General features: G+C 44.5%; 1 protein-coding gene across 1 annotated transcript; it reads left to right on the forward strand.

Moving 5' to 3' along the window:
- The first annotated feature begins 2704 nt into the window (after nucleotides 1–2704).
- Nucleotides 2705–17771, forward strand: PNLIPRP1 (pancreatic lipase related protein 1). The gene is made up of 12 exons (XM_050802966.1): nucleotides 2705–2723; nucleotides 2858–2906; nucleotides 3483–3637; nucleotides 4122–4247; nucleotides 6413–6547; nucleotides 7904–8012; nucleotides 9509–9628; nucleotides 9728–9847; nucleotides 11680–11798; nucleotides 12710–12839; nucleotides 16091–16199; nucleotides 17438–17771. The coding sequence occupies exons 2-12, from the start codon at nucleotides 2858–2860 to the stop codon at nucleotides 17658–17660; spliced, it is 1395 nt and encodes a 464-aa protein (XP_050658923.1). The 5' UTR covers nucleotides 2705–2723; the 3' UTR covers nucleotides 17661–17771.
- Nucleotides 17772–18580: the final 809 nt, after the last annotated feature.

Here is an 18580-nt window from a genome sequence, read left to right on the forward strand (position 1 = left end):
TGGCTCACGCCTATAATCCCAGCACTTTGGGAGGCCAAGGCAGGCGGATCACGAGGTCAGAAGATCGAGACCATCCTGGCTAACATGGTGAAACCCCGTCTCTACTAAAAATACAAAAAATTACCCGGGTGTTGTGGCGGGCGCCTGTAGTCCCAGCAACTCGGGAGGCTGAGGCAGGAGAATGGCCTGAACTCAGGAGGTGGAGCTTGCAGTGAGCCGAGTTCACGCCACTGCACTCCAGCCTGGGCAACAGAGCAGCAAGACTCTGTCTCATAAAAAAGGGATGGGCGCGGTGGCTCACGCCTGTAATCCCAACACTTTGGGAGGCTGAGGTGGGCAGATCACAAGGTCAGGAGATCGAGACCATCCTGGCTAACACGGTGAAACCCCATCTCTACTAAAAATACAAATAATTAGCTGGGTGTGGTGGCGGGCGCCTGTAGTCCCAGCTACTAGGGAGGCTGAGGCAGGAGAATGGAGTGAACCCAGGAGGCGGAGCTTGCAGTGAGCTGAGATCATGCCACTGCACTCCAGCCTGGGTGACAGAGGGAGACTCCCTCTCAAAATAAATAAATAAATAAATAAATAATTCCAGTTGTTACCGTTGTTTCAAAGCCTCACCCAGAAATGTTTCCAACTGGTGTGGAATGAATAAATTGTTCTGACAGCCTCTGAAGGAGAAGCAGCTTGAACCTCAGCCTTGCTAGAGGCTTAGTCTATTTAAATTCCCCAGAGCATTTAAACAGGAGCCAGTGCATTGGAGCAGTGTATATTGACTGATGCAGGGAGTTTCCTCATTGCCTTGGGAAAGGGTACGCTCAGACCTGATGCTGTGTGCCGAAGAATAGTAACAGTGAGTGCAACAGGTGCTGCTGTCTGAATACCAGGCATGGCTTGGGTTCCTGTATTGGTTAGCTACTGCTGCATAACAAACTATCCCCAATTCAGTGGCTTAAAGCAGTAAGCATTTATCCATGCTCAGAAATCTGAGTTTGCTGGGAGGTTCTTCTGGTCTTGGCTGGATTTACTCATGCATCTGTGGTTACTGTGGGTTGAGTAGGCAGTGCCACTAATCTTGGCTGGGTCCTTTACATACTTGGGGGCCAGCTGGCTTTGAGTTGTTCAAAGATGTTGCTGTTACCCCACTTAATGACCAAATCAAGTCATACCACGTCTAGCTCAGATTCAAGAGGTGGAGAAATAAACTCCAGTTCTTGATGGAAGTAGCTGCAAGATCATATTGCAAAGGGTGTGTGTACAGGAGGAAGGGATGAAGAACTGTGATCACCTTCCCAATCCATCACCAAGTCTAGCCTGTTTTTCCATCCTGGGGAAGCCTGGAAGTGGGGAGGAAACAGGTCAGGGGCCAAAAGGGTTTTCACATTTTCTCTTTTGGCTCATTCTTTGTATCCCTCTTGTTCTACATGGTTGACATCCACTGAAGTTTGCTGATTACTAGCTCAGCACAACTGAATATTCAACACTCCTTATTTCACTCTGTACAGCCTGAATTCAAATCTTACCTCATCACTCATCAGTTGTGTGACTTTTTAGGCAATTTACTCATCTCTCTGTGCCTCAGTTCCCACATTTATAAAGAGAGGCTTGTGGGGTTGTTTTAAGACTAATTAGGTAATACACGTAAGGTGCGTGGAATTCTGACTGTACTTGGCAAGACTTCGTAATAGTTGGCAGCTATTCTTTACGATTCCAGGATTCCTTTCCATTTTATTAAGAGGAAGGCCCTTAGGCCTGCACCCTTGCGTTTTAGTTATTCAAGATTGAGAACTTTTATACTGAGGCATATTTAACTTGGCAAGGAGAGGCACTCATGGTGTTTGCCTTGTGAGGGCTTATCTGCCTTGCTGTGTGAACTGGCTGGGCTGCTCACAGATGCACAGATCTCTGGGTATATCATGACGGCCTTACAGGGGCCAAGAATAATCTGCAGGTGTGCAACCTCCAGAGGACCTGGAGAAATTCAACAGACATGACATGGGCCTCTGGGGGCTCCTGAACCCAACTATTGAGATGATAGTGGCATAATGCAATCATTGCTATCGTTTTTAAAGTGTTGTATTTTGGATTGGTTCATTGCATAGCAATAGATAACTGGAATAGGCAGTTAATGGGAGGATTGTGGTCAGAGGCTACTGTGGGGGCTGTTGAATTTTTCTCCAAAGCGCAGATGCCCAGTATTCCTAGTCTTTGAAAGAGGGAGAGGAAAATTGAGAGAGAGAGAAAGAGACAGAAAGAGAGAGAGAAGAGGTTTTCTTAATCAGAGATTTCTCTTTACTTTCAACTATTTGCGGGTATTTTCATCTATTCTAAGTGAGAAATACTACCCTCTATTTTTAGGGTTTGCTGCTGTGTCCCTATTGAGACTTGTAAACTATTTGGTGATGAAATAGAAAATTGAAAAGTGGGGGCCCATTCAGCTCACAAGTACATGCATAGTTATATAGGTGAAAGGTTGGTGACCTCACTCCCTGTTTTAACCAAGCATTCTGTCATCTTTCCAGACTTGTGGGAAGACTTGACAGCTATTATTAATCTTGTTTTGTGTATTCGGGCAGATTAAAGTATTAAGCGCACACAGCATGGGTTATCATCACCTGCTGTTTTCTTGAAGTAGTGTCCAAATGATAAGGCTGGAATATATATTTTTAGAAAGGCCTGGATACTCGATCCGGTGGGAGAGAACATCTGGAACATTAGACAGGGTAAGCCACCTTTGCCACTCCTTTCCCCCTGCTGTGACGTACAGGTGAGGCAAACGGTACTGAAGTCAAGGGCGTCGGTGCTCACTGCTCTGGCAATGCCTGGTGAAACTGAGTTATGTTTGAATTTATTGTAGATGCTGATCTTCTGGACAATCACACTTTTCCTGCTGGGAGCAGCCAAAGGTAAGAAACACCACTCCTGCCCCGTAGGAAGGGCTTAAACTTAAGCTCTCAGCCCTGGCCAGAGAAAGCTTTAACTGTGGCGGGGCTCCCAGCAGCTCCAGGGTACCAGAGAGAAGAGGTGGGCTGCCTGGGAGAGTAGGCTGGGCAGTTTAAGTGATACCTGTTTCTGGGGATCCCCCCAGTGGCCTACCTTCATGCTCGGGGAGCCCAAGGCCAGACATTTCTAAGTAAAGCATGAAACATCTGCCTGAGTTAACATATTGACTTATCAATGCCCATTATCAAATTAGTCAAATAAATGTATCAGAAGAACTAGGAATGGGGCTTAGAACTTTCCAGTTTTGATGGTAGTTCTAAACAAAGGTACCAGTGGTGTCCCTGTGGGATTCAATGGGACTGCTACCAGGCCAGTAGGTGGGCACTGGGGTCAAGAAGAGAGTGGGAGGGCTTGCAGTAGTTTCATCCATTGTCTTCAGACTGTCCCTGAACAGAAGAGTGACCAGGCCCGAACAGCAGTGACACCCCAGAGCACACCTCGAGAGCAAATCCTTAAGCAGATTCAACCTTTCTCTGCAGGAAAAGAAGTTTGCTATGAGGACCTCGGGTGCTTTTCTGACACTGAGCCCTGGGGCGGGACAGCAATCAGGCCCCTAAAAATTCTCCCCTGGACCCCTGAGAAGATCGGCACCCGCTTCCTGCTGTACACCAATGAAAACCCAAACAATTTTCAAGTGAGACCTCTGTCATGTTAATGTCACTGTAACTGGGCACGGGGCTATGCCCACCCTGCACCTTATCTCTGTGCCCCCTTCCTCCACCATGCCCCACCCCATCCCTCAAGCTGCCCCCCAGACCTGGCTAGACCTAGACAGAGCAGGTCATTAGTAATGTTGGTTTGAATGAATGAATGGTTCACATTTGCCAGAACTTCTAGCTGCTGTGTGATTCTGGTCTGGAGCAAACAGCTTACTGTCTAACAAGAACCACAGGGAAGGTAAGAACTCAAACCACAATCCAGGCCTGGTAGAAGCAGTGATTACTCACCTGGAGAGATGGGGCAGGGAAAGGGAGATCAGGGTGGGCTTCATGGAAGAGGTGGCTTTTTGCTAAGCTTTGAAAAGTAGAGGCATTGGGACAGGCGGAGATGAGGAAGGAGAAAAACAGGCCTGTGAGGCTGGGCTGCGAAAACATGCAGCACTTCTGCATTTGTCACAGATTCTCCTCCCCTCTGATCCATCAACAATTGAGGCATCAAATTTTCAAACAGACAGAAAGACCCGATTCATCATCCACGGCTTCATAGACAAAGGAGATGAGCGCTGGGTGATAGACATGTGCAAGGTAGGAGCCGGCTCTGATCCCTGTGGCCAGCTGAGGCCAACACTTCCTGCTGACATCTCTGCCTCGCTTTATGCACTCAAGAAAACTTTACATATTAGGTAACTTTATGCAATTAAAATGCTTCTCTTCACAAAAATTAAAATGCCTTTCCATGTTTCTGCACTACGTCTGCACCCTGAAGCAACCACATTCGCTATTAGAAAAATACTCCTACTATCTAATTTCCGGTTAAACCAAGGCCCGATGTTTTCTGCTTCCGTTTTTAGTGAGAGTACTTTGTATCCCATAAACAAGGGACTATAGGGCTTTTTTTGTTCAAATCTTTCCCATATCCCTGAGAGGCTGACATGTGTTTCTGTGACCATTTAATTGATCTCAGCACTTTGGGAGGCCGAGGTGGGTGGATCACCTGAGGTCAGGAGTTCCAGACCAGCCTGGTGAACATAGTGAAACCCTATCTGTACTAATAATACAAAAATCAGCCTGGTGTGGTGGCAGGCGCCTGTAGTCCCAGCTAGTTGGGAGGCTGAGGCAGGAAAATTGCTTGAACCCAGGAGGCAAAGGTTGTAGTGAGCCAATATTGTGCCACTACACTCCAGCCTGGGCAACAGAGCAAGACTCCATCTCAAAAAAAAAAAGAAAAGAAAAACAGAAAACTAAAATTGAGTTACTACAATGACAGAGTAGAAAGTGCCACCTACATGTAATATAGGTCAGAAGGAGAGCAACAGAAGAATACACACATGTGTATACACACACACGGACATGTGTGCAACTTGTGCATATGCACACAAACACACACGTGCGTGCGATATACCACAATATACCGTCATCCTTTCTCTTTATGTGGAGACTGGTTCAATAGATTTTTCTGTCATCTAAGAATTTACCCCAGGAGCCTGCCTTCCACACATACATTAATAACACCAACCGGTAATGTCAAAAGGAAAAATTACAAACCCAGAAAATTAAAGTCATTCTGCACTTGGCCTTGGTTTAGCAGGCATTTCACTCTTGGCACCTTTCCTGTCCTATCATTAATAAGCATCTTATTGATGCAGTTTATGCTCCAAATTATCCAGGCTTGTGAAAGATTCCTCAGGATAGCTTGAAAATGAATGTCCTGGCCAGGTGCCAGGGCTCATGCCTGTAATCCCAGCACTTTGAGAGGCCGAGGTGGGTGGATCACCTGAGGTCAGGAGTTGGAGACCAACCTGACCAACATGGTGAAATGCTGTCTCTACTAAAAATACAAAAATTAGCCAGGTGTGGTCGCAGGCGCCTGTAGTCCTAGTTACTCAGGAGGCTGAAGCAAGAGAATTGCTTAAACTAGGAGGCAGAGGTTGCAGTGAGCTGAGATTGCGCCACTGCACTCCAGCCTGGGTGACAAAGCGAGACTGTCTCAAAAAAGAAAAGAAAAGTCCTGAGGAGAAAACTCCCACTATCTCTGTGCAAGTGATCACACATATTAGTATACTATATGTGGAATGATTCCAAGTGGATTTTAAATTTATAGTACCCCCCTTTTAAATTCAAGCTGGTAATATGTACTGCCTGGCAGAACTCCTAAAGATATATCAGCTCCTTCGACATCCAGGAAGACATTTTCCTTCCAGAATTCTTCAATCTATTTTAAATCAGTACAGTTCTATTTTTCAAATATCTACATGTGTCTTCTCCATGAAGTACTGTGTCATCGTGACTATAAAAATAGTGAAGCTTCTCTCTCACTTTCCAGCTCTGTAAACGCCCAGCAGGCTGGGGCATCGCCAAGAGCCTGAAAGGACGCCTCATAGTCAAATCCGCAAGGTCATTTTGACACTGGCCACCAGAGACTGCACCTACGCCTTTTCCTTTTCGAAACAGGACTCTTTTCATGATGCAATTGTTTTTCCCTTCCTAATCAACCTTACTGAATTTGGTTGAAGGAAATCAGAGAGTGGCCAGCTTCCAATTAATCTGCAAGCTGGAGGGGAAATCAGTTTGCCTTTCTCATAGCATTCGCCCTGAAGGATAACTCTTAATTACCAACAGGATTCCCTAATAGAGTCTAGTTTATCTCATGCCCTAGCTAGGAGAGAGAAGTGACCATTTCTGAGCCCTGGCTGGATAAGGTTTCCCCTGCTCCCATGATCTCCCCAACCCCACTATCTCCCCAATACCAGAACCTGTTCAAGGTGGAGGAGGTGAATTGCATCTGCGTGGACTGGAAGAAGGGCTCCCAAACCACCTACACGCAGGCCGCCAACAATGCGCGAGTGGTGGGCGCCCAGGTGGCCCAGATGCTCGACATCCTCTCGGTGAGTCAGCTGGCTGGGCTATGTGAGGAGGGAAGTAGTGACTGCTGGTCTCTGGTAGAGATGCAGCTGAGAGTTATGGATTAAAGAAGGAGAAAAAATTGATATCCAGATCTTACTTCTAAAACTCTGAAATTTGCCTTCATAATGACACGCCAGTGGAAGCAAAAATGAGAATTGCTAACACTTAGAAAGTGTTTTTTGTTTTTAAAATATCTTCAATTTACAGATAAAGAAAGTGAGGCCCAGAAAGTTTAACTAGTTTGCTCCCAAAGTCATAAAGCAAATGAATAGGAGAGGTGCCTTTTGATCCAGACCATCTAGCTTCAGAATTCACCCACAACAGCAGGTGGGCTCTGTTTGGGGTGAAACACAGCATGGCCAGAGAGAGCCACAGAGAGCCAACGGACAGTACGTGCAATTGGCATGTGTCAACTACTGGCCTGGTGGTGTGGGTGCTGTTGATGTTGGGGAATTCCTTCTGCCACAATCATTTCACTTATTTCTTCCTACACTGTTTCATTTTAGCTAACTCTTTCAGTCTTTAATTCTTTAAGTTTCTAATCCTTTGTGACTATTTTCTGTACTAGGTAATGACGAGAGCCATTTCTCTTAGAGCTAAAGGGTCTACAAAATAACCAACTTCTGCACTCCTGCAGAAATCAAAACCCATGGTATTTGTACAAGAAGTATGGGAGACCAATAAACGAAGTGCCTTTGGGTGAATGTCTCTGAGATCAACACGTGCAAATACCTCATAGCTCTATTTGATTGGCTCGTTCACCAGTTTTTTTGGAGCACAATGTCAGGAGTGTGTGAGGAAGTAAAAAAGACACATGAGGTCCCAGACCGTCAAGGAGCTTGCAGTGAAGACTTGTAATGCCAGCAGAGTGTGATCTATTAGTGGGTTCTGATGGGGAGGGTAGGAGCTTTGCAGGAACACATAGAAGGCAGCTAATCCACACTGACGGGGCAGGGAAAGGGATTAAGGAGGTCTCCCCTCCCAAGGAAGAGACGTCTAAATTGAGAGCTGAAGGCTAGTCTGTTGATGTTAGCTGGCAAGTGCTTGGGGGATAGACAACAACAGGAAGAGAAGAATGAACCAGGCCCAGAGGTGAGAGGCTATGATGTAATCGAGGGTCTGAAAGTTCAACAAAGGGTTTGGCTGAAGAGTCTAGAAAAATAGATGATGAGTTAGGAAACCTCTGAGGCCTTCAAAATGAGTTTGGGCTTGATCCTGAGGGCAATGAGAGGCATGGAAGTTTTTCAGCAGAGGAGTAATATCCATCAGGCTGGCATTTTAGAAAAACTACAGCAAAAAAAAAAAAATGTCCTGAAAATACAATCCCCCCTCTCCAGACAGAGTACAGCTATCCACCTTCCAAAGTTCACCTCATCGGCCACAGCCTGGGAGCCCACGTGGCTGGAGAGGCAGGGAGCAAGACTCCGGGCCTGAGCAGGATTACAGGTAAGGCCCCAGGGGCAGGGCTCCAGTTTTGTCCCCAGAAACCCCAGAATGAGGTCTCAAGAATGCAGCCCAGTTCAGAGCTCCCCTGAAGGAGACTGCCCCCTTGGCTGTGAGAGAGCTGCTTGGAGCCTACACAGAACATTTTAGGGAGCCCCCCAAGAAGCTCATGTGCCACCTTCATGGCAAGGGAAGGGTGATTTTGTTCCTCTTTGCTTCTTCCACCTCTGTCCTAGCGCCTCCTTTCTAAGTCCCAGTTTTCTGGTGGTGTTGGTTTCTCAGCAGGACTGGGCACCCAGGAAAACGCACAGTGAGACTAGTATCAACATAAGCGAAACATAATCAAGGAGGGTCTATATTGCCAAGTCTTTCTCCCTTCTCTTTGGAATCAAGGGCAGAATAGAATCTAAAAATTGTTTCCTACTGCTTCTACTGGTAGAAGAAACCCAGTCGCCGTTATGGCCAAAAGCATTCTTTTAACCCAGTCAAAGCATTTGAATTATAACAGCAACAAGATATATCTACATAATATGATGGTGATCATAATAATAATGTTATTATAATTATTATAGTAAGCATAGATTAAGTGCCTGCTTATCCCAAATATTGCACAAAAATTTATATTTTCTCATATAATTCTCAGAACTGAAGAAAAAGGCTCAGGGATGCAAATAACTTGCCCAAAGCCACACAACCCGTCAGTGGGAGAACCCAGATCCAGACCTAGTTTTGCTGATGTTTGGTTCAAGCAACTCTGTATAAGAAATCTCTCTGTTATTTTCAGCTGGCAACTACATTCATGTTCCCGTTTATCAGCTGCTCTAACCAAGCCTTCAAAAACTATTAACAAATCCAAGATCCCTGCTAAGAAGGAAAATTGTCAAAAATAAGAATTATTAATATCTTACGTATACACCCATGAGTATACATCAGGCATTGTGCTAAGTGCTACATAGCAACTCATTTAATCCATAACAACCATATCAAACAGATGCCATTATCACCCCATTTTGTAAAATGAAAAACCTGAAGCACAAAATGGTAGAGTGACATGCTCAAGGTCATGCGTCTTGCCCCAAAAGCAGCTGAGTAGGAATTTGGAGCCGGGCAACCTAGACCCAGAACCTGTGTTCTTAACTATGATACCACATTGCTTCACCCCTTTCTTTCTACAAACTTGAGGAGAGAAAGGATGTTGAAGAAGAAAGATACACAAGGAAATGGGAGACTCTGGTGTGGAAAAAGTCCTTGCTTAAACAAAACCTAAATTTCTTTGCTCATCTGCCCTCCTCTATCCATGCCACTGGGAACCCCTTTGTAATGAACCACATTCAGACTCTGTGTCCTCATATTTAGCACCCACGGTCATGGCACTGCACAACTCCGGGGCATGGTACCCCTTGATTTGGGTAGTGCATAGCCTGGGCAGCTGTACACCTTGGTGCTGCTGACATCTACAGTCAGGTCTATTGTTCTGCAGTGCTGATCATCTCTTTTAGGGTTGGATCCTGTAGAAGCAAGTTTTGAAGGTACTCCTGAAGAGGTGCGACTAGATCCCTCTGATGCTGACTTTGTTGATGTGATTCACACGGATGCAGCTCCCCTGATCCCATTCTTGGGTGAGGCCCACAATGCTCCAGCTGTGAGCATGCATGACTGTGTTTTAAGCATGAAAGTCCTGCATAACAGAAAGCTCATTGCTGTTCTAAACATTTCAGGTTTTGGAACAAATCAACAGATGGGCCATCTTGACTTCTTCCCTAACGGAGGAGAGAACATGCCGGGATGCAAGAAGAATGCCCTGTCTCAGATTGTGGATCTAGATGGCATCTGGGCAGGTAAAGTCGTGGTGGGGTGAGGGGAACAGGGCGGGTGCTTTCCTGGAGCGACCAATACCTTTGTATAGCAAATCTTAAGAATAAAAATGAAACTGTCTTTAAAAATATACAATTCCCTCTTCTGAGGATTATTTCGGAAAAAAATGTAGCTACATAGTATTTGTTATATCTCAGCTTTACTGCTTTTGTGCTTCCTTAAAACATTGCTGTGGATGTCCTGGCACATACAAGCAACAAAGAATTATAAAACTGTCACTTAAAGCTATGACTCCATAGAGCCAGGAAATAGCATAAGAGCAAACATCCTGACTGTAACTAAGAGACTTTTGCTACAAATTCTCTCTCAGGAATCAGTGATAAGGTTCAAAATGATGTAATCAGCTCCCCTTCAGTAGCTAGAATGAGAATATTCCCAATAGTTCCCACAGCAAGCCTATTTGCACAATGAGAGCCATTGCTCACCTATGTTGAGTAGGAATGAGGAGCAGTCACAGTTAAGGAAGGTGAGATGGGAGACTGTTATTGGACGTGGTTATTCTTTATTGTTGATCTAGCGCACTTGGGAAGAAAGGGCATCCTGCAGACACAGCTCTGACTCTGTATCTAATGAGGCCAAAAGGACAATGGACAGGTGAAGTTTTCATCCAGACTTATCATGTGGCACCACACAGGAAAAAACCCTTAGTAGTCTGACCAAATGTAATGAGTAAAGATTTTTATTGAATTTCATCAAAATGGCTTGGCATATATGGATGCCATCAAAGCAAATATTAAGAATGAAGACAGGCCGGGCATGATGGCTCATGCTATAATCCCAGCACTTTGGGAGGCAAAGGCAGGCAGATCATTTGAGGTCAGGAGTTTGAGACCAGCTTGGCCAACATGGTAAAAACCCATCTCCACTAAAAATACAAAACTTAGCCAGGCGTGGTGGTGTGTGCCTGCAATCCCAGCTACTCGAGAGGCTGAGGTATTAGAATCATTTGAACCCAGGAGGCAAAGTTTGCAGTGAGCCAAGACCATGCCATTGCACCACAACCTGGGCAACAAGAGTGAAACTCCATCTCAAAAAATAATAATAATAATTTTTTTAAATGAGGACATAAGCAGTTTGTCTGTCACAGCCTCGTGAGGGGCTGCATGCATAGGGCAGCTGAAACTCTTCATCAGTAATGGCCCAGCAAGCTCAGGCCAGGTCTAGAAGGTGCAATGTAACATTTGTCACTTGGAAGGAGTTGCAGGGAGCCAAGAAAGGTTGCAAGGAAAATCAAGACACTATGAGAGTGAAGCTCATACAAAGCCACCTAAAGTTATACAGTCCTTGTTTTTATTTGTATAACTGCTGCATGGAAATGTCCTCACATTGGCTTGGTCATGTCACATCTAGTCATGTCTTTGAGGACCTCCAGCATGGTGCCTGGGACATGAGATGGCACAAAGGTTGGAGGGATGGGCTCAAGACCAGATGGGCATGGGTTTAATTACCAGCTTTCCCACCTATTAGCTAAACTGTAAATCTGAGCCTATACTCTGTAGTTCTTTCTGTAAAATAGGGATGAGATGATAATGTATAAATAGGAATGATATAGTACCCACCTCCTAGGAAGACTGAGGATTACATGGACAAGGCATGTAAAGTGATCAGAACGTTGCCTGGTACACATAAATCACCCTCTATATGTTAATTGTCATTATTGTGGCTGAATTTTGGATTTATCTTAAGTTTCTGAAAGTATGGTCCTACTTTGGAACCATCTCATTTGGAGAGAGAGGCAGAGAAGCTGTTTCAGCCCCCCAACCACCTGTTCAGGCTTCCTTATTTGTTTTCCCAGGAACCCGAGATTTTGTGGCTTGCAATCACCTAAGAAGCTACAAGTATTACTTGGAAAGCATCCTCGACCCCGATGGGTTTGCTGCATACCCCTGCACTTCCTACAAGTCCTTTGAGTCTGTAAGCTATTGTCCTGCCTCCAGCAATGGGCATCACCCCACTATGGGACTGTTGTCCTGCTGTGTTTGGGATTTGCAATGCCTTCTCACTACATGTTTTGCATTATCCCTCAGAGTTCATGGTCCTGTGGAGTGGAAGAGGAAAAAACGTAAACAACTTTAGGCAGGAGGTGGCTAAAATTTTCGATGAAATGAGTCATGTGGCAGAGGAAAACTGGGAAATCAGAGAGAAAGAGCAGTCAATTCAATGATACAGAGAGGCTTCCTGCAGGAGGCGACCTCTGAATCTGGCTTAAAAATGAGAGAGTTTAGAAAACACAGGAATGCACATTTCTGGCACGGGCAGGGCAAGAGTAGAAGAATGTACAGAGAATAATTCACACCAGAGAGAAAGCAAGGTGGATGCTGGAGTCCTACATGCCAGACTGGCAACAAGGGGAGAGATGGAAGAATGACAGGCTAGAGACTGCCTATTCTGGCTCACGAGAGCCAGTGTGAGTATCCCTTCCCAACTCCACATTCAGAGACATCATGTTGGTAGCCTGAAATTGGCCATAGTCAGAGTATTTACACCACTGAAATTGGTAGGCACTGCAATCCAGGGTTTTTGTCCCAGAGAGTTGGCTGCTTATCATTCACCACCTCACCATTTAACGGAAGGTATAATTGATCTAACCTAGGTCCTGGGCATCAGTACTTTTTAAAGCTCCTCAAATAATTCTAATGTGTTGTGCCTAAAAGTTGGGAACCCTGATCCAGATGAAGGTAACTTAGAGATCATCTGCCCCAACCCCCTTGCTGTCACAAAGGAGAACGCTTAGGCTGTAGGAAAATTGAGTGTCTGCTCCCTCAGATGTATCAATCATACAAATACAAATTCTCCTTACAGTCCCATCTATCTCTTCTCATTAGGACAAGTGCTTCCCCTGTCCGGATCAAGGATGCCCACAGATGGGTCACTATGCTGATAAATTTGCTGGCAGGACAAGTGAAGAGCAGCAGAAATTCTTCTTGAACACAGGAGAGGCTAGCAATTTTGCTCGTAAGTTGCACTTTGACTACCTGCCCATGTAAAGGAAGTATATAGTTTCTGTTACAAATGAGGGGCTTGCTTTCAACCTGAAATATTTGTGCATACATTTTGATTATCTTAGAAAGGGACACATTCACCCAAACTATCCCAGTTACAAGTCAACTGAGGATTTAGAAAGAGTGTGCATTTCTTCCATTCTATTTCTGTGGCATGAAATGAGAGCAAGCCCTTGTATTTCTCTGGCATGAAATGAGAGCAAGCAAACAGTATAATTAATAGGATGAGGCCAATTTGCACATCCTTGTGACCAGCTACCCTGAATTTTTACCACTCCACAGTTCATTGTTTCTTTCCTTTTTAAGGCCGCATCAGACATACCTGTTCTTCTCTTCATTCAGCAAAGATGTCATTGGTACCAGCTCTTTGCTGGGCTGTGTCCCTTAAGAAGCTCAGCTCCATACTGTGATTTCCCCTCTGTCTATGCATCCCTGATGCCCAGGGGCTGCCTTGCTGGTGGAGTGCAGGTGGGAATCAGGGAGAAGGATGGTTTCTCTCTAAAACCAGCTGAATGAACTAAGACAATGGACTAAGACACAGGGTAGAGACTGGGCATATTTGGACCACTTAGTACCAACTTGCCCTATGACAGTTCCATAGGAGGTGGCCCAGTAAAGACAGAGGTTATATATTCATATAAATATATAACACATCTTACATAGTTTTTAAAGTCAGAGTTATTGAGGTATAATTTATATTCGGCAAAATGCACGCTTTTTAACATACACGTCTATGAGTTTGGACAAATGAATAGTTGTGTAACCACCTCCAAATCAAGATACAGAACATTTCTATCACCATATATATCAGTCTGTATTTTTTTGTAAGAAGACATTGGTTAATCAATCCTTCCACTGATGTTGTGATACATGAAATACTTGCCAATATTTCAACAACAAATTAAACACTCAAAAATCATGTTTTCATTCCTCAATCAACAATTATTTATGGGCCACAGACTATGCTAGACACTGAGGATGCGGGGACAAACAAGACACTCCTCTTATGAAATCAATAATCCAGCTGAAGAGAGAAACTGAGCAAGCAACTACAAACGTGTTGGGATTGGTGGCTGTTGCCATGACATTATGGGACAGGGAACCTGGCCCTGACCAGAAGGAGGGTCAGGGACAAGGTCTCTGAATATATGAAAGATGAATAGGAGTTAGGCAAGAATCATGTGTGTGTATATTAATGTACATCTGTGCACATGTGTGGGTGTATGCATGCATGTGTGAGTGTGTTTATGTGTGCATGTACCTTTGTGTGTATGCATGTGTTTATATATGTATGCATGTGTGTCTGTATGTTTATGTATATGTGGGTGCATGTGTGTGTATTCGTATGTGGGTGTCTGTGTATGTGTGTGGTTATATGTGTGTAGGTTTGTGTGTGTGTGCACATACACATGCATGTTTGTGTAGATGTACTTGTGTGTGTGCACGCACATGCGTATGTTTGTGTAGATGTACTTGTGTGTGTGCACGCACATGCGTATGTTTGTGTAGATGTACTTGTGTGTGTGCACGCACATGCGTATGTTTGTGTAGATGTACTTGTGTGTGTGCACGCACATGCGTATGTTTGTGTAGATGTACTTGTGTGTGTGCACGCACATGCGTATGTTTGTGTAGATGTACTTGTGTGTGTGCACGCACATGCGTATGTTTGTGTAGATGTACTTGTGTGTGTGCACGCACATGCGTATGTTTGTGTAGATGTACTTGTGTGTGTGCACGCACATGCGTATGTTTGTGTAGATGTACTTGTGTGTGTGCACGCACATGCGTATGTTTGTGTAGATGTACTTGTGTGTGTGCACGCACATGCGTATGTTTGTGTAGATGTACTTGTGTGTGTGCACGCACATGCGTATGTTTGTGTAGATGTACTTGTGTGTGTGCACGCACATGCGTATGTTTGTGTAGATGTACTTGTGTGTGTGCACGCACATGCGTATGTTTGTGTAGATGTACTTGTGTGTGTGCACGCACATGCGTATGTTTGTGTAGATGTACTTGTGTGTGCACGCACATGCGTATGTTTGTGTAGATGTATTTGTGTGTGTGCACGCACATGCGTATGTTTGTGTAGATGTATTTGTGTGTGTGCACGCACATGCGTATGTTTGTGTAGATGTATTTGTGTGTGTGCACGCACATGCGTATGTTTGTGTAGATGTATTTGTGTGTGTGCACGCACATGCGTATGTTTGTGTAGATGTATTTGTGTGTGTGCACGCACATGCATATGTTTGTGCATATGCATTTGTATTTGTGTGTGTGTGTGCATGCAGGCCCTGGGACAGCACTTCAGGTAGAAGCCTAAGTGACAACTGCTCATGCACCTAGTCTGTGCTAGAGACTGCCCAGGGCCCTGGGGAGCAAAGATGAAACACAGTCCCCGCCCTCGGGGTGGTTGCCAGGCTGCACTCCTGAGCTACCTTCCCAAATGTGGAGACAAGCCCCTATTCCCTCTCTCTTCACCTTAACTCACTGTACTGTCATTCTGGGGCAGAGCTGGCCAATAGAACTTTCTGCAATGAGGGGCATATTCTGTGTAACCATTAGCCTTATGTGGCAATTTAACATTTGCAACACAGCTAATGAGTTTGAGAAACTAAATTTGTAATTGTATTTAATTTGGATTTAAATGTAAGCAGCCACATGTGGCTAGTGACCTCCTCACTGGGCAATGCAGTTCTAGAGGGGGATATTGCTGAATATATACTTCTCCTTAAGGCCTTGTTTGATTTGTAGATTAACAAGTAGAATTTCTTATACTTTGGCTGGGCGTGGTGGCTCATGCCTGTATTCTCAGCACTTTGGGAGGCTGACACGGGTGGATCACTTGAGGTCAGGAGTTGGAGACCAGCCTGACCAACATGGTGAAACTCTGTCTCTGCTAAAAATACAAAAATTAGCCAGGTGTGGTGTTGCGTGCCTGTAGTCCCAGCTACTAGGGAGGCTGAGGCATGAGAATCACTTGAACCGGAGAGGCAGAGGTTGCAGTGAGCCAAGATTGCACCACTGCACTAGAGCCTGGGTTACAGAGTGAGACTCCATCTCAAAAAAAAAATAATAATTTTTTAAAAAATAATTTCTTATGCTTTGATGCCTCAGAGTAAGAGAAGGAGACAAGTCTGGGATGTAGGCTACCTAATTTGTATGTGAATAAATTGAACTCTTCCATCTCCTGTGCAGGCTGGAGATATGGGGTTTCCATCACACTGTCTGGAAGAACAGCCACTGGTCAGATCAAAGTTGCTTTGTTTGGAAATAAGGGAAACACTCAGCAGTACAGTATCTTCAGGTAATTTGCCATTTTAATACTACGTCTCATTTGATGATATACACAGTCTTCAAACCACACACTTAATTTGAACACTTATCATCTCTTCATATGTCAATGGTTTATAATTATAGTCATGTAACATATAACAACATTTTAGTTGATGGACAACATACACAAGAGTTGCTCTATAAGTTTGTAATACCATATTTTTACTGTACTTTTTCTATGTTTGGGTGTTTAGATACACAAACACTTACCACTGTATTCCAATCATCTACAGAACTCAATACAGTAATGTGTAGTACAGGTTTGTAACCTAGGAGCAATAGGCTGTACCATACAGCCTAGGTATGTAGTAGGCTGTGCCATCTACGTTTGTGTGAGTACATGCTATGATGTCCACACAATGATTAAATCACGTAAGGACACATTTCTCAGAACATATCTCCATTGTTAAGCAACGCAGGACTATATGACTTTATGACTGAAGTTAATTGCAGACTTCTGCTAATAATTTTTCTTTTCTGCTATAAACCTAGGCATTTCGTTCTTTCTCTCTCTCTTTTTTTTTTTTTTTTAAGAAAGAGTCTTGCTCTGTCACCTAGGCTGAAGTGCAGTGGCACAATCTTGGTTCACTGCAACCTCCGCCTCCCGGGTTCAAGAAATTCTCGTGCCTCAGTCTCCCAAGTAGCTGAGATTATGGGCATGGGCCACCACACCTGGCTGATTTTTGTATTTTTAGTAGAGAGGGAGTTTCGCCATGTTGGCCAGGCTGGTCTCGAACTTCTGACCTCAAGTGATCTGCCCACCTTGGCCTCCCAAAATGCTGGGATTATGGGTGTGACCCACCACGCCTGGCCTCTTTCTCTCGTAATAGATGTTTTTTCTTAAACGTAAATCTAATATTACTTCAGATATCCTGTTTTCTGATTAGTACAATAACACATGCTTATTGTGCCATACCATGTGGCTAATTTGTTACTGTACAAATAATTCTTCCAAAAATATAAAATGATATGCAGGAATTCTGTTTTATTTTCTATAAGAAAGCATTCAATTTTAAAACTTGAGTTTTGAAAACCATAGTTTGAACAGTGCTTGCATATTGCTGGCTTTTCCATGTCTCCATCCTTTATTTGGAAATTAATTCAGAAAAATAATCTTGTTAATCTAGAATAGAAAATAGCAGCCTGGCATTGTATGGTCATTAGAACTCATTTCCATGAACAGGGATGTTTATGTTTCTCTATTTCAAGGGGGATTCTCACACCAGGCTCAACCCACTCCTATGAGTTTGATGCAAAGCTGGATGTTGGAACAATTGAGAAAGTCAAGTTTCTTTGGAATAACAATGTGATAAATCCAACCCTCCCCAAAGTGGGTGCTGCCAAGATCACTGTGCAAAAGGGAGAAGAGAAGACCGTGTATGTATCTTTGTTGGCTGGTGCTGAAAAATGTTTGCAGAGATTCATGTTATAATGAAAACCCACCCCAGAAAGTTACGCATAGTTAAGCAAGAAAAGTCAAGAAAATTTACTCATCTGTGGCCCCTTCTCCCCAAACAAGCAACTGACAAAGAGCATAAAACGTTTCTGTTGGGTGCACCTTATTGGGTGTTCTCAGCACCGCCTGTGGGAATACAGAAGATAAGACTGTACTTTCAAGGTAAAATGAGAAAATATAAGAAAGAGAACAAGAAATCCTTTTGAAGGGTACAAGTTTATAAGTATGGGCCAGTGAATAGCTATACTTGAAAGAAGAGAAGACCAATCACATTTCAGGATAATAAGACGGAAAATAAACCGGTTTTAGGAAAAGATGGAGAATTTTATATAGGACAAGAAAGCACGAGGGTTGCAATACTTGTGAGATCCTGACCTGTGGTCTCCCTGGCTTTGGGCCTGAATAAGCACAGGGCCGTGGGTAGGAAAAAGGGACAGCTGGAGGAAAAGTTGGAGTGGTGACCTGAGAGGGCAGAGCGACTATCTCAAACCTCAGATCCCAGGTCTGGTCAGTAGAACATGTGGCTTTGTGGGAAGGAGATCCTGGTCTCTCAGCCACCGATGGTCTTGAAGTTTGGGGTTAGGTGGAGTCACCAAGGTCAGGTCCCAGAGACTGTCACTCCCCCAGGTGGGGAGGGTGGGGTGGCAGAGTAGAATGGGGGCTGACTCCACATCTGGATCTCCTCGGACTGGGTGACCCAGTGAGGTTCTCCCTATCCCCACAAGGCAAGGAGAACAAAGAGGCTGGCCCTGCCAGGTGGTCGGTGGAACCAGGAGGCTTTATAAGCTAGAGCATAGTATAGAGGAGACCGGGCCGGGCTGGCGGGGAGCCCTGTGCAGGCTGGAGGTGCAGCCAAATCCTTTCCTCCCTGACCCCATCGGAGGATTCTCAGCCTC

This window comes from Macaca thibetana, chromosome 9 (genome assembly GCF_024542745.1).
Source record: "Macaca thibetana thibetana isolate TM-01 chromosome 9, ASM2454274v1, whole genome shotgun sequence".
Taxonomy (NCBI): Eukaryota; Metazoa; Chordata; class Mammalia; order Primates; family Cercopithecidae; genus Macaca; species Macaca thibetana.

Excerpts from the sequence above, each read along its gene's own strand:
- PNLIPRP1 (XM_050802966.1), top strand. The coding sequence starts at position 2,858 with ATGCTGATCTTCTGGACAATCACACTTTTCCTGCTGGGAGCAGCCAAA. Across the intron at positions 6,548-7,903 it reads AGATGCTCGACATCCTCTCG|ACAGAGTACAGCTATCCACC; the intron begins GTGAGTCAGCTG and ends CCCCCTCTCCAG. Across the intron at positions 16,200-17,437 it reads CAGCAGTACAGTATCTTCAG|GGGGATTCTCACACCAGGCT; the intron begins GTAATTTGCCAT and ends CTCTATTTCAAG.